Source organism: Leucoraja erinacea, chromosome 9 (genome assembly GCF_028641065.1).
Source record: "Leucoraja erinacea ecotype New England chromosome 9, Leri_hhj_1, whole genome shotgun sequence".
NCBI classification, from domain to species: Eukaryota; Metazoa; Chordata; class Chondrichthyes; order Rajiformes; family Rajidae; genus Leucoraja; species Leucoraja erinaceus.
In genome coordinates, this window is record NC_073385.1 from 27974686 (window position 1) to 27990593 (window position 15908).

Here is a 15908-nt window from a genome sequence, read left to right on the forward strand (position 1 = left end):
TGCACACCATGCCCCAACACCACTCACATCTTGGCAAAGGATGCACAATCACTGTGTAATTGCATTTTGATAATAACACAGCTGCGTTTGTAGCAGTTTCTGAAGTTGATGTTAAGTTATGCCCTCCAAAATCACCAAGACCCACGACTGACGATTAGTCTGAAGGATTATGACTCAGAATATCATCTATCCATTCCCACCACAGATGCAGCCTGACCCACGAAGTTCCTCCAGCACTTTGGAATTTTTGTTCAAGATCCCATAACCTGCAGTATCTGTGGCATATCCCGACATGGGCCGAATGGTCAAATCCTACCCTATAACTTATGAATCCCACTCTCCTCACACACACACACACACACACACACACACACAGACACAGACACAGACTCCCCCCTCAAAGCCTGGTCTCCTCTCGTTTCTACTCTTGGTCTCATTTTGTAGTAACAAACATGTAGTCAGAAAAGCAAAAATTGATAAGGGCATTATTAGTCATCTGTCTACAAACAAATAATTGGAAGCAAAATAATTGCTTAAAATTTAGACAAAGCACCAACAGGTAGTCAATAGCTGCCCAAGAAAGACAGCTTAACCCTCCAAATCTTTGCCTTCACAAAGGAAACTTTAACACAAACGTCAAGCTACACTACAATTGTATCACGTGGTGCCCTTATTTACAAAGCCACGAGAATGTGGAGAGTTAAATTATGAACAAGATTTGACATGGTCTCATTGAAAGGATTGTGCACAGTTCTGGTTTCCCCATTGTGGGAAGAATATGGAGACTTGAGAGGGGCAGAAGAGGTTTACCAGAACCTGGACCTAAAGTATTAGCTATAAGGAGAGGGCATGACAACCATCTTTAGAACGGAGACAAGTACAGCATAGTAACAGACCCTTGAGAAGTGACGATTGTGATTGATGAGAGTTGGACAATGGACGTTGCAGAGATGAATGTTGAGCCCACAATGTCCATGCTGAACGACACCAAGTTAATCTCTTTGAACAGCACATGATCCACATCACTCTATTTCCTGTATATCCATATGACTATCAAACACTACAAATGTTACTGTTGTACCTGGCTCTACTATCCCCCCAGGTAGCACCCACCACCCTTTAAAAAACGTGCCCTGCACATCTCTAAGCTTTTCCTCACTCACCTGAAAGCCATGCTCTCTAGCTCTTGCCGCATTGCCACCCTACAAAAAAAGGTTCCGATTGTCTACCTCATTTTTTTACCCTTCATAATTTTGCATACCATCTTGTCTCTGCTCAACTTCTGACACCTGAGAAAATCGGCCAAGATTGCCCAACCTCTAACAAATAATACCTTCTAGGCAAGATTCTTGTAAACTTCTGCACCCTCTCCAAAGCCTCATCATCCTTCCAGTATTGCATACTATACTCCAAATGTAGCCTCAAAGTCCTACAATACGACTTCTTGACTCTTCCAATCAATGCCCCAACCAATTAAGGCAAGCATCCCATATGCTTTCTTTACCACTATCTACTGATGATGCTACTTTCGGGGAGTTACAGACTTGGACTCCATCACGGCTGTTGAAGGTCATGCCATTAACTGCATACATATCCGAGACGTTAGCCTTCCTAAAGTGCAAAACATCACACTTGTTTAAATTAAACTTCATCTGCCATTTCTCCATCTATTTCTATAGCTGATTTGTACCTATCTGTATACCTTGATGGCCCTCCTCACTTCTGCAACTCCAGCAATCTTGGTATGTCTGCACACTTACTAGCCAACCCATCCTGGCAATGTGAACTGTGAGGAGGATGCTATGAGAATGCAGGATGACTTGGACAGGTTGGGGGATTAGGCAGATGCATAGCAGATGAAGTTTAATGCGGATAAATGTGAGGTTATCCACTTTGGTAGCAAAAACCAGGAAGGCAGATTACTATCTAAATGGCGTCAAGTTGGGAAAAGGGGAAGTACAACGGGATCTGGGGGTTCTTGTACATCAGTCTATGAAAGTAAGCATGCAGGTACAGCAGGCAGTGAAGAAATCGAATGGCATGTTGGCTTTTATAACAAGAGGAATCGAATATAGGAGCAAAGAGATCCTTCTGCAGTTGTACGGAGCTCTAGTGAGACCACACCTGGAGTATTTTGTGCAGTTTTGGTCCCCTAATTTGAGGAAGGACATTCTTGCTATTGAGGGAGTGCAGCAGAGGTTTACAAGGTTAATTCCCGGGATGGTGGGACTGTCATATGCTGAGAGAATGGAGCAGCTGGGCTTGTACATTCTGGAGTTTAGAAAGATGAGAGGGAAACTCGTTGAAACATATAAGATTGTTAAGGGCTTGGACTAGAGGCAGGAAACATGTTCCCAATGTTGGGAGAGTCCAGAACCAGGGGCTACAGTTTAAGAATAACGAGTAAGCCATTTAAAACGGAGACGAGGAAACACTTTCTCACAGAGAGTGGCGAGTCTGTGGAATTCTCTGCCTCAGGTGGAGGCAGGTTCTCTGGATGCTTTCAAGAGAGCGCTAGATAGGGCTCTTAAAAATAGCAGAGTCAGGGGATATTGGGAGAAGGCAGGAATGGGGTACTGATTGGGGATGATCAGCCACGATCACATTGAATGGCGGTGCTGGCTCGAAGGGCCAAATGGCCTACTCTTGCACCTATTGTCTATTGCCTCTTTTACATCAAAGTTGTAAATATATATCACAAAGAGGTCCCAGCACTGATACCCATGGAACTCCACTGGTCATAGACCTCCAACCAGATTATGAACATCCATCTTCCTACCCTCAATCACCTTTGTCACCTCCTCAAAGAAATCTAATTTGTAAGACATGATCTCCTGCATGCAAAGCCATGCTGACTGTCCATAATTCACCCATTCCCTTCCAAATTAACAAATTCTATCCTGAAGAATACTTGTCAATAGCTTCCCTACCTCTGACACGAGGCCCACTGGTCCCAACCTTTTTAAAAAAAAAAATAGTGCACTTGAAGATGCATCTAAATCTCAAATAAAATAAAGTATGGGGCAACTCAGCAGGTTGGGAAACATCCACCAAGGAAATGGATAGGCAATGTTTTGGGTTGGGGCCCTTTCCCAGACTCAAAACATCTGTCCATTTCCCTCCACAGATGCTGCCAGTCCCATCGTGTTATTCCAGCACTTTGTGTACTGCTCAAGATTCCAGCATCTGCAATTCCTTGTGGCTAAATCTCTAGGAACCGATTTAAATGTCCAAAATATTATTAATTAGACTCATGATCGTCAGTACCATACTTAAACTTCATGGGGCATTTTGCTCAGTTAGCAGTGGAGTTTAAGAACATTAGAGGCCACACAGTGGTGTGGCTGGTAGAGAGGCTGCCTCACAGCACCAGTGGCCCAAGTTCCATCCCGCCCTTGGGCGCAAACTGTGTGCATACGACCTGTGCATGTGCCCGCATTGGTTTCCACCCACATACCAGACAAGACCAAGATCAAGATTCAAGATCAAGATATGGGTTTGTAGGTTTATTGGCCTCTAAATTGCTCCTGGTGTGCAGGGGAGTGGATGAGAAAGTGGGATAACATAGAACTAGTGTAATCGATGAACAGTGTGGATTCAGTAGGCCAAAGGTCCCGTTTACCACGCTGTATCGCTAAACTAACTAGGTATCAGGAGGTAATGATTTCTCTCAATAATTTTCTAATTTCCCCAGGTATGACGAATTCCACTTGTGGACTCTACTCACCTGCGATGCTGAAGCCGTTTGCGAAGCCAGGCTGCTGCACAGCAAACAGCCATCCGAAGAGATCTCCAATTACAGACAGCGATTGCATCGCCCAACCCACTGACTCAGGAATTTGGCTAATTGCTGTAAATGCTCTCCCATCATTTACAACTACATATGCATGCAGGTCAGCATTCTTAAACTCCACAGGCACACGACTGGATCCCACCATTAGTTTTCCATTTACTTTTCCGTTTACACGCTGAGTAACACCTGCAAAAGGTAAAAAATGAAACTATTATATAAATGTGCGTCCAATTGTTAAAAAATAACTTTTAAAAGCAGATGTAATATTGTTTTTTTTTTAAATATTGACTTTAGAGTCTAATATAGACACAAAACTCTGGTGTAGAACAGGCAGCATCTCTGGTGAGAAGAAATGGGTGACGTTTCGGGTCGAGGCCCTTCTTCAGACTGAAGATAGACCATTCTTCAGACATACTGCCTGTCCCGCTGAGTTACTCCAGCATTTTGTGTCTATCCTCAATTTAAACCAGCATCTGCAGTTCCTTCTTACACACTTTGACTAATATTTTTAGCCCACCTTCTTGTAGACATTGCCTTCCATTGCCGTAATAACCAGGATGGCAATGGCAGCAGAGTCCACTGGAGTAATCAGCACAGTAAGCATGCTGGGAACATTGCTGACGGCTTCTGGCGCATGTTTCCCGTGTGTCCGTATTGTATGTGAACACTGAAAGACAAGGAATAGTATCAGAATGCAAATTACAGCAAAGAAAGTGTCACTTTTTTCTTCTTCTTTTTCTTATAAATCAACCAAGTGGCCCAGCTGGTAGAGCTGCTGCCTCACAGTGCCAGGGACCCAAGTTCAATCCTAACCTCGGGTGTTCTGTGAAGTTTGCCTGCTCTCCCTCTGAAGACATGGGTTTCCTCCCATATCCCAAAGTCGTGCATGTCTGCGTGTTAATTGGCTTCTAAATTACACTTAGTGTGTTGGGAGTGGATGGGAAAGTGGAATATATGATTGATAGCCAGTGCGTACTCAGCGGGCCAAAGGGCCTATTTCCTGATGCATATCTCAACTAAGCCATTATGAATCACAGGCAACACATATTGGAGGCAAAGAAGTCTAAAGATTCCAAACCACCAGGCTTAGGAACAGTGACACTCCTTGAACCATCAGGTTCTTAAACCAATCGACACAACCCTAATATTACCTCAACAATGGAACACAAATGACCACAATAGACAATAGGTGCAGGAGTAGGCCATTCGGCCCTTCGAGCCAGCACCGCCATTCAATGCGATCATGGCTGATCATCCCCAAGCAGTACCCCGTTCCTGCCTTCTCACCATATCCGCTGACTCCACTATCTTTAAGAGCGTCTTGTATTACTCTGGATTAGTTTCCCTTTCATGTTTATACACACACTTTTTATTTTACAGTCTTGCAGAATGTATAATTTATGTTCATGTATTTGAGTCTTTGGGCCTGCCAGCAAGATTTCTATTGTACTTGTATCTCACTGTATTTGTGCATATGATAATAAACGCAACTAGACTATCAGAACTAGTCATTTCTACTGGCTTTGCAAACCCAGCATCACAACGACTCTGAAAATCTGAAGATAAAGCTTTCAAATCCAACCCAGTGTTCCTACAAACCATTTTCATTTTTTCCACAAATTCTACAATTTGGGTAAGAGACTGTCAAAAGTAAACAATGATCTCAATTAACATTTGATTCTCTACATAATTTTAATTAAATGTCACTCAGACTTTTACTGGGGTAACAGCATATTGCTGCAGGTAGTACAGCCATCTCAGTTGCAGTGATCCAAGCTTGACTGAAACCTCCAGTGCTGTATACTTGGGAGTTTGCACGTGCCCCATAACTGCATTGGCATGCCCTGCAACCTAAACTCATTTTTGCTGTTGGGTTAGTTAAAGTCAATTGCCCCCAGAAACAAAGAGGTGATAATGGCCTGTGCAAATAAATAGGCCAGTGGGAAATGGATGAGGGGATGGGATTGTTTTTATATATTTAGCCTGGAGACTCAGCATAAAAACAGGTTTTACGTCCCACTTAGTCCACACCAACTGTTGATCACCTGTTCATGCTACTTCAACGGTATCCCACTTTTTCATCCACTCCCTACACACTTGGGGCAATTTATAGAGGCTAATTTAACCTTCAAGCCCATTCATCTTTGGGATGTGGGAGGAACCAGAGTACCAAAGGAAATCAACTTGGTCAAAGAACATGCAAACTCCACAAAGACAGCACCCGAGGTCAGGATTGGACCCAAGTTTCTAGTGCTGCGAGGCAGCGGCTCTATCCACTGTACTGCCCTGGTCTGGAACCCAGCAGAGATTTGATAGACTGAATGGCCTTCTAAATCACAAGATGTTATGCATTCGAGATCCACTTACCGCCAGTACCGAGGTTCCCGTCTTCTACCACACTGACAACGTGTCTGTCTTGTGTCACTGGCTGTGGATTTCCAGGCAAGGACTCAACCTCCGAGTATCCGTCAGGGTACCTCACCCCAGTCCCAACTTCAGGATCTCTTTCTGGGTACGATGACAAAACACCAGATTCAGGATAGGATGACATGATGCCCGTCTCCGGATAGCCTGCAGGATAGGATGGAATAATGCCCGCATCCGGATATGGTGGGTCATCTGGGATGCCACCATCTCTCCCAGGAGGTGGAGTGGAAATGGAGGATGCATATCCAAAATCTTCACCTTCATAATAGTATTTGTAATCTTCATTTGCAGTGTAATCAGGTTCCCGTGCATCGGGGGTAGCTGGACCACTTAAGGCACTATCCAGTGTGACCACAGTGTCTTCTGCTGAAGGTTGCCCTCTGACATCTGCTTGCATTATATTGTTGAAGGAGGAAGCTCCACCAATATGAAAAATCCATATTCCTGGAGAACCCGAATTGCCCATCCTATCATAGTCAGAGAATAACAAGCTCAATCTCAGTATAATATTCAGTTGCGACATGACATTTGTCAGTTTAATTATTAGTTTTAAAGCAGAGAAAGCAATTTGAGAACATTCTACAAGCAATGAAACATAAAAGCAACAACCTAACTGACTGACTTACGGGATTCCCCGATTCACGACTTCTCAACATGGAGATAGAGCTTCAAGGATTGTATTGCAAGTAGTAGCTGTACAGCATAAACAGGCCCTTTCACCCACCTTGTTCATGCCTGCCAAATTGGCATACTGGGGCCCCATTCCCATTTGCCTGCATTTGCCAGATCGCTCCAAATCCTTCCTGCCCAAATGTCTTTTAAAAGTCGTAATTGTATCCACTTCTATAGCTTCTTTTGGCAGCTCATTCCAGATATAAACTACCTTCTGAGTGAAAGAGTTGCCCGAGGTCGCTCTTAAATCTCTTCACTCCCACTTTAAGCCAACGTCCTCTAGTTTTAGAATCTTATACCCTGGAAGAAAGACAGTGTTCTCTTTTTCCATGCCCCTCATTATCTTGTACACTTCAATAAGGTCACTTTTCAGCCTCCTACACTCCAAACGAAAAAAAAAAATGTTCACGTCTATTCAACCTCTCCCTACAATTCTAACCCACGCTAGCCCAGGTAACATCCTGGTCAGTCTCTTCTACACTCTTTCCCAGTTAATAATAGCCTTTCTATGGCTGGGTGACCAGATTTGCACACAGTACTCCAAGTGCAGTCTCACCAAACATCTGAAGTCCATCTGCTGGGTGTAACTGGGTAGCAGTGGAAACAATGGAAGGAGGTCACATTCTGGCCCATTGTACACCCTCCTACCCAATGGGCACAACCATCTCAGAACTGGAGTGGAAACAAATCTTCCTCAGATTCCCAGGGAGGAACAACCTCAAGTAAAAATTTCCAACAAATCTCAGCAGGAGACTAAAACCTTGGTCATAAAAAGGAACACAGTATAAAAAGGGGCAAAGGGATTGAAACTGTCCACCCCAAAACGTCAGATAAATAAAGTCTACTCACTGATAGAGATTCTTCACAGATTGCTCATTGGTGGTGACACTATAGTAGGAACCTTCTCCTCTCCACCGCGTGAACTCGGTTTCTCCTCTGCTGAATCCTACTCGAGCAGGTAACTCAAACTGAACATTGTACGAGTCCTTTGGCCGGGTCCCAAAGAAATTCAACCCATCCTCTGGATACAGAAAAATCGCATAGGCATCTGACTCATCGAAAACCAACACTGCCTGAAAGGTGTTGAACTGGAAAAAGAGAAACATAGTTCTATTTATTTACAACATAGTTAAATAAAACTAAAATTAAGTATTTATAACTTGGAGCATCATTTCCATGACCAAAATGATTTTTAGTATGAAGCATTTAGTATTTATTTAAAATCAGTGTTTGAATATTATGTGGCATGTTCGAACATTTGGCTCTTTTTTTTGTGCACTTAATTTTGCCTCAAATATTGTGAGATAGGGAATCTTGACCAAAGCACACACTGCTGGAAGAACTCAGCAGGTCAGGAAGCATCTGTGGAGGGAATGGGCAGGTGACATATTGGGTGGGGACCCTTCTGATGGAGTGGGGGAAAGAAAACTGGAAAAGAGAGGCGAGGTGGGACAAAAATGTGTCGGAGAGAACTGCAGATGCTGGTTTAAATCAAAGGTAGACTAGTGACACAGGGAGGGGGAGAGGTGGTTGACAGTTGGATGGAGAAGTGATAAAGCCTGGAGATAAGGAGAGGTGAACAATGGAGGGGGGGGAGATATGGGTGGTGGGAAGATATGGGTGGAAGGGGTGGTGGGAAGATATGGGTGGAAGGGAAGATGTGGTTGGAAGCGGAGGGGTTGGGGGGGGGGGTGAAGCCTCCATACACGGAATCTCTCTTTTAATCCTACCCTTCCCCATTTTTGAGATGAAATGGACATTGCAAACCAGAAAATCTTGCCTTACAAATTCTTATTTACCAAAGTGCTTCAAATTCCCAAAATGGCAACAGAGCGCCAGTATTGAGGGTGGCTTGCAGTAGTAGCCAGGCGTTAGATCAACAATGTTGTGGAAACACAACAGAGCAGCTGCCAATGGTACATCCCAGCGAGAAATGCCAACCGCTTGGAACTGCCTACCCTGTTAGAAGAAGGGTTGGAGCGCGTCATTTCCTCGTATGGTGCCACGTTCTCCCAAGTGGCGATGAAGGAATTCCCCGGGTTGATTCCTCTCCCGGGAAAGGCTTTGCGGAGCTCCCAGCCGACGCGCTCCAAGGTGTCGGGGGAATGGTCTTCCCGGTAGTAGATGCGGCCCCGGCCCTGGCTGGTGTCGATGTCCGACAGGTAGGGGGCTATCACCGGGAAATCGATAGGGAAACCATCGTCCACGTACTGGCTCTCTCTGGGCAATTCCTGGAGGGAGATGATGCCGTTCGTTCCTACCTGTGGGGGAGGAAGCAATTTCAAAACGCTTGTCAAACACAGTGTAAACCCTCTGCACAGCATCCGCTTCCCAAACCGCTAGGGCTGGGCGAACTACAAACTATTTCCATTTGCATTGCAGCCCTGAACATTGACAGATTTTTTTCCAATGGGCAGACAAAACACACATTCATTACAAGATCCAATTTCATTTCAACATTTCCCCCCATTGCAAAGAACCATCCGTTGTTGGAACCGTTCTGTGTTTAACTGCCTTGCAAACTTCAAGCAAGATAATATGCTCGAGGGCAACCCCGCCTCTGCAAACAGACACCACGACCATTTGGGGCGAGGTCCTCGATATCTCCCTGGGCGCAAATACTAAAGCGGGACACGCTCGCAACTTACGTAGAGACTGTTGAACTGTGTATCGTAAAAAGCTAGTGGTCTTCGGAGCTGGATAGCCTCAGAGGTTACATCGTCGCCTTCCTGCAGGGCAACGTCTCCAGTGTGCGGTCCAAAGGGGAAAAGGTCCGTCCTCTGGAGTGCGGAGACCAGGCAGGTCCAGTGCAACAGGAGGCAGAGAAGCAACCCATTCCTCTGCATAGTGGGGACCAATTACAACTGTTCCCGGGGGGGGCGCGAGGGAGGGCAGATAGAAGTAACGTTCAGGAGCCGAGCTTCTGGCTTTATAGCTGGGTTTGCAGAGGAATTTTAACCCCGGAGCTGCCGCAGACCCTTGCAGCCAATAACCCCCCAGACAAGGACACTCCCTACCCTCGCATTGGCTGCTGCCTGCAGTGATGGACGTGCCGGCTTGCACACTCCCATGTGTTCACATCTGCTTCCCATTATAAACCATGTCGCTGCTCAACTTTCTCATCGTATTATTTCCTTCCAAACAGCCAGGAACTGGAGAGAGGGGAACGCGACGCATATCGTTGCAAATATGGGCATGAAATCATTGTGGAGGGAGCGGGGTGTAATATGAGGGTGATATTTAGTTCCAGTGCGGATGATGGGGAGACTGATTGAAACGAGTGGAATTTCATGCTAGTTTCGCGTGGATATAGTACTGAGGAAAGTGGTGTTCTCGGGGAGATTAGTCCAGGAGATTGCAAGATTTTCGTGCAAATCAGCTTCCAAACGCTTCTAGTCATCGCGTGTATGTATTCAGATTGGTGCTGTGATGACAACTGTTTTAACAATCCCAGGGTCAGCAGTCGGTCAATTGATAGCATTTGCTGGGGGGGACTCCAGTGTAATATACCTCAAACAGAGAACAACAGTGCTTGCCATTTCTAATTAACCCATTTAATTTAAACCTGAAATCGGGTCCTTTTTACTGTCCACGGTTTGTGGGTGAAGGGCGGGGTCTTTAGACTTTAGAGATACAGCGTGGAAACAGGCCACTCGGCCCGCCGACCAGCGATCAACCCGTATACTAACACTATCCTACACACTCGGGACAACTTACAGAAGCCCATTAACCTACAAACCTGTACATCTATGCAGTGTGGGAGGAAACCAGAGCACCTGGAGGAAACCCACGCGCTCAAAGGGAGAATGTACAAACCCCATACATGCAGCAGCCGTTGTCAGGATCGAACTCGGGTCTCTGGAGCTGCGCCACTGTACTGCCAGTTAAAGAATCTGATATTCAAAATTCCCAAGTCGGACATTGCTGTTTTTTTCTCCCTCCCTCCCCTCCCCCACCATTGGCTGGGAGTGAGTGTTTGGTCTGGATCAGAGAGTAACTAGGTGATTGCTTAATCTAGAATAGAATAGAATAGTTTCTTTATTGTCATTGTAACATGGACCATGTACAACGAAATTTAAAATGTCAGCCAGTCAGTGCAGCATTCAAACATTTCTAAAAGCTAACGATACATACACGGTAAAATAATAAAGATAAACAACTAAATAAATATCACGAACACAGCACGCATGCACACCCAACCCTCCATCCTTCTGTCGATTTCACAGTTACCACAGTCCCTTAGTCTGTATCGCCCCTGCGTTCCTTGGCGGCTACATTTAGTGCCTTTATAGCAGTGGGGTAAAAACTGTTTTTGAGTCTGTTTGTCCTTGTCCTTGTAGATCTGTACCGTCTGCCTGACGGCAACAGTTCAAACAGGGAGTGTCCGGGGTGGGAAATGTCCTTTATGATATTCTGGGGTTTTTTTGGTGCAGCGGGAACTGTGTAAGTCCTCCAAGGTAAGGAGAGGGCAGCCGACAATCCTCTGGGCGTTGTCAATGGCCCTCTGGAGCGCTTTCCTCTGAGCCACACGCATACACAGTATGTTAGTATGCTCTCAATGGAGCACCGATAGAAGGACAGCAGCAGTCTCTGAGTGATGTTGTTCTTCCTGAGCACCCTCAGGAAGTGCAGTCTCTGCTGGACCTTTTTCAGCAGCGCAGTGGTGTTCACGCTCCACGTCAGGTCCTCCTCAATGTGGATTCCCAGGAAGCGGAAATCCGCCACCCTCTCTACACAGTCCCCTCTGATAGTCAATGGTACCATGTCCGTTTTGTTCTTCCTGAAGTCTATTATTACTTCCTTTGTCTTTAAGGTGTTGAGCAGGTTATTTTCTTCGCACCACACTGTCAGCTGCTCCACCTCATCCCGGTAGGCGTACTCGTCCCCCCCGGAGATGAGTCCCACCACTGTAGTGTCATCCGCAAATTTGACAATGGTGTTGCTGTGGTGGGCGGGGGTGCAGTCATGTGTGTAGATGGTGTAGAGCAGGGGGCTCAGTACGCAGCCCTGTGGAGAGCCGGTACTGAGGCTGAGGGCCGTGGATGTATGATGGCCCACTCTGACTCTCTGGCTGCGACCCGACAGGAAGCTATTTATCCACGTACAGGTGGAGTGTGGAAGCCCCAAGTCCCCCAGTTTGTCCACCAGTTTGTGGGGAAGGATGGTATTAAAAGCAGAGCTGTAGTCCACAAAGAGCATCCGCACGTAGCTCCCCTGCTGCTCCAGGTGAGACAGTGCAGCATGGAGAGCTGTGGCTACAGTGTCCTAGAGGACAAGCCACACACGCTTCCCCTCAATTTACTTCAGAAGTACATGCCTTCTAGCGACTTCCCTCTCCAGGCATACCCTAGTGATCCTGATAACTTTTGACCTTCTCCTAAAGTCAGACTGCCCAGTGGAAATCTAGTTAAACTATGACAATTTCCCTCACTTCTTACACGTTCCATGTTAAACACAAGTTGCTAGATACTGAACTCAAGTTAGGGGCTTATTTGCCACACACACCAACCATGAAATTCTTACTTGCTGCAGCTGAAAATGCCCATAAACACAATAAGACAGTTAAATATAATAATCAATAAAATAAATGAATAACTATAATACTATGAAAATAAACTAACACAAAACCGATGTCCGTAGTGCAACTAAGACAAAGTCAATGGAGGATCACAGTTGCTGAGGTTAGTGTTTACATTTTACTTTAGAAATATAGACCAGAAACAGGCCCTTTGGCCCACTGAGTCCGCACCAACCAGCGATCACCCCTTACATCAATACTAACTTACATACTAGGTCTCTGGAGCTATAAGGCAACAAATCTACTGCTGCGCCACTGTGGCACCCATGAGCTGTGCAGTGTTCAAGAGCCTGATGGTGTCTGGAAAATACCTGTTCTTGAACCTGGTGGTCACGGTTTTCATGCTCCTGTATTTTCTTGCCGATGGTAGTAGCCAGATGAGAGCGTGGCCAGTGTGGTATAAGTCTTTGATTATATCAGCTGCTTTCTGAGGCAGCCTCTCCTGCAAATCCCTTCGACGGTGAGGACAGGTGCACGGCAGAGAGCATTCTGACTGGTTGCCTCATGGCCTGGTTCAGTAACTTGAACGTCCAGGAGTGAAAAAGACTACAAAAAGTTGTGACCACTGCACAGTCCATCACCGGCTTTGACCTCCCCACCATCGAAGGGATCTATCGTAGTCGCTGCTTCAAAAAGGCAGCCAAAATCATCAATCACCATCCTGGCCACACATTCATTTCACCATCGCCATCAGGAAGAAGGTACAGGAGCCTGAAAACAGTAACATCCAGGTTCAAGAACAGCTTCTTCCCTACAGCAATCAGACTATTAAACTACAACAACGAATAAGCTCTGAGCTCAGAACTGCAATAGACTATATTATAATTGCACTATATTTGTTATTTATTGAACTTTTTCTTTTTTTCTCTTCCCCCGTTATGTACTATATTTACCATATTCACATATTCAGTTGTGCTGCCGCAAGTAAGAATTTCATTGTCCCATCTGGGACATATGACAATAAAACACTCTTGACGACTCTTGACTTGAGGTTAATACATGTGATGAACTGGGCAACGTCTACCAATATCTGTAGTCTCCTTCCTTTCTGCTCGTTCGGGTTACCAAACCCCATGAAACAAAATGAATGTATTAAATAATAGTCTATATACAACATATGTAAACATCTGAAGTTACGCAGTTTTGCTGGAGGGAGTGCAATTTTTTAAAAAGCATGTATTTTAACAATTCTCTGCATGTTAGTGATTCATTATATTCCTAACCCTATGTGCAATCGTACTAAGATCACACACTTACATTACTAATTGTATTGAGAATATGCACTATCAAGTCATATACACAAGACACTGTCTCAAGAAGGTGACATCCATCATCAAAGATCCCCACCATCTGGGCCTCGTCCTCCTCTTACTGCTACCATTGGGCAGGAGGTACAGAAGTGTGAAGTCCCTCACCACCAGGCTCTTGAAACAACCATCAGGTTCTTGAATTGACCCATTTCTTACATTAATTTAGTTTACAGATATAACGTGGAAACAGGCCCTTTGGCTCACCGAGTCCGTTCTGACCAACGATCACCCGTGCACTAATTGTGTTCGACACACTAGGGGCCATTTACAGCATCCAATTAACCTACAAATTACACGTCTTTGGAATGTGGGAGGAAACCGGAGCACCCAGAGAAAACCTACGCGCTCATGGGGAGAACATACAAACTACATACAGACAGCACCTGTAGTCAGGATCCATCCCAGGTCTCTGTCTCTGTAAGGCTGCAATGCTACCGCTGCACCACAGTGCCGCCCCTACCATTGACTTGTTTTCTAAATATGTTTTTGCACTAAGGTCTTATTCTTTTGTACAGCCTTTATCTTTTCACAGTCTTGCAGAATTTATGTGTAATTCAAGCATAATTGATGTCTTTGTGTGTTGGTCTAAGTCTATGTGTCGGTGATGCAGCTGCAAGCAAGTTTTTCATTGCACCAAAACTCATTGTACATAACAATAAACTCAAATTGACTTTACCTTTCGGGAAGCAAAAGAAAGAGGGCCTTACCTGAATAGAAGAAACAGTCACATCAGGCCAGAGGAGCCATCAGTGTTGATGATCACAGTGTTGGTGATTGATCACAGTGTTGGTGGTCACGGTGTTGGTGATCACGGTGATGGTGATCACGGTGATGGTGGTCACGGTGATGGTGGTCACGGTGATGGTGGTCACGGTGTTGGTGGTCACGGTGATGGTGGTCACGGTGATGGTGGTCACGGTGTTGGTGATCACGGTGTTGGTGGTCACGGTGATGGTGGTCACAGTGATGGTGGTCACAGTGATGGTAATCCCAGTGAAGATGGCAGTCCAAAAGAAAGTTGCCATCCTGGTAGTGGGAAACTCTAAAGGAGAAGAAGCAAGTATGGGAGCGGACACTGGCCAAAGCTCTGCAATGAAAAGGGAGGACAGCATGACTCAGAGTGCTCTGCGCATGGACCAGCAGAAAAACTGAGGTTACACTTTGCAGTCAGTGAAGAACATTGGTAATGCCCGTGTCCTGGGAGGGCAATGTGGGAATCAGACTCAATGATGCTTAATGACACTTAACAAGACAAAAGGTGCAGCCAATAAATTAATCAGGCATTGAAGTGGCAGGAAGTACCCTGTGGTAGTATTTGTGCCTGGAACACCATCAAAAACAAGGACACAATGATTACCCAGCTCTGGGTGGTAACTCTGGTGGCCTGGGTGTGTGTGTTCAATTGCTTGAACTTTCAGCTCATGCAAGGAATGTGTAGACATACATTTATTTACAGAGCAAATGACACAATGCAAGTGAATGGTGGTGAGGAGCCTGACCCTGCACAAATGATGCTATAGGGGAGTACATGGGAGTTATTCAAAAATTTTGCAACTAGAAACTACAGTCCGTTGAGACTGTCAGTGAGAACATTCCACCTCTTTCCCCTGCCCCCCTCCACCCCAGTGTGCACGTATTTCTCCCACTATCTTCAACATCCCAGTCACTTTCCCCTCTTTCTCCTCCTCTGCACAATCATCTCCCTATCCCCAAGTTCCCATTTCCCTTTTATCCCCCGTCTTTCCCCTATCCCCATCCCATTTCACCCTAATCCCTCTCTCCCGCTTTACATTTCACTCTCCTTATCTGACGGCCTTTTGTCACCTTTTCACCTCTAGCCTTTGTCACGTACTCCATCCCCTCACTTGTATCCACCTATCACTTACCAGGTTTTGTCCCATCCCCACCACTCTTTTTCAGCATTCTCTGTACTACTCCATCAGTCTGAAGGGTCCCAAGCCAAAACGTCATCTGTCCATTTCCTCCACAGATCCTGCCTGACCTGTTGGGTCCCTTCAGCATTTTATGTTTTCATCGTTTTGCAGGGCTTGTTTTGACTCCATAAATGTGATGCTTTCATAGACCTTGGCAACTTTGTCATTTAATCATTAAGAAATTTTGATTGCAT

At 45.4% G+C, this 15908-nt stretch overlaps 1 protein-coding gene across 9 annotated transcripts in view; it reads right to left on the minus strand.

The window, feature by feature from the left end:
* Window positions 1–9834, minus strand: part of nid2a (nidogen 2a (osteonidogen)) — a 120962-nt gene extending 111128 nt beyond the window's left edge. For 6 of the 9 annotated variants that reach the window (XM_055640404.1, XM_055640409.1, XM_055640405.1 and 3 more), the window contains exons 1-6: window positions 9541–9834; window positions 8851–9153; window positions 7742–7980; window positions 6161–6687; window positions 4311–4460; window positions 3728–3979 (exon numbers count right to left, since the gene is read on the minus strand). In XM_055640404.1, coding sequence (XP_055496379.1) covers window positions 3728–3979; window positions 4311–4460; window positions 6161–6687; window positions 7742–7980; window positions 8851–9153; window positions 9541–9738 — 1669 coding nt within the window. In that variant the 5' untranslated portion in view covers window positions 9739–9834. The remainder of the gene's footprint in view (window positions 1–3727; window positions 3980–4310; window positions 4461–6160; window positions 6688–7741; window positions 7981–8850; window positions 9154–9540) is intronic. The other 3 variants (XM_055640408.1, XM_055640407.1, XM_055640410.1) reach the window with 1 other exon arrangement.
* Window positions 9835–15908: the final 6074 nt, after the last annotated feature.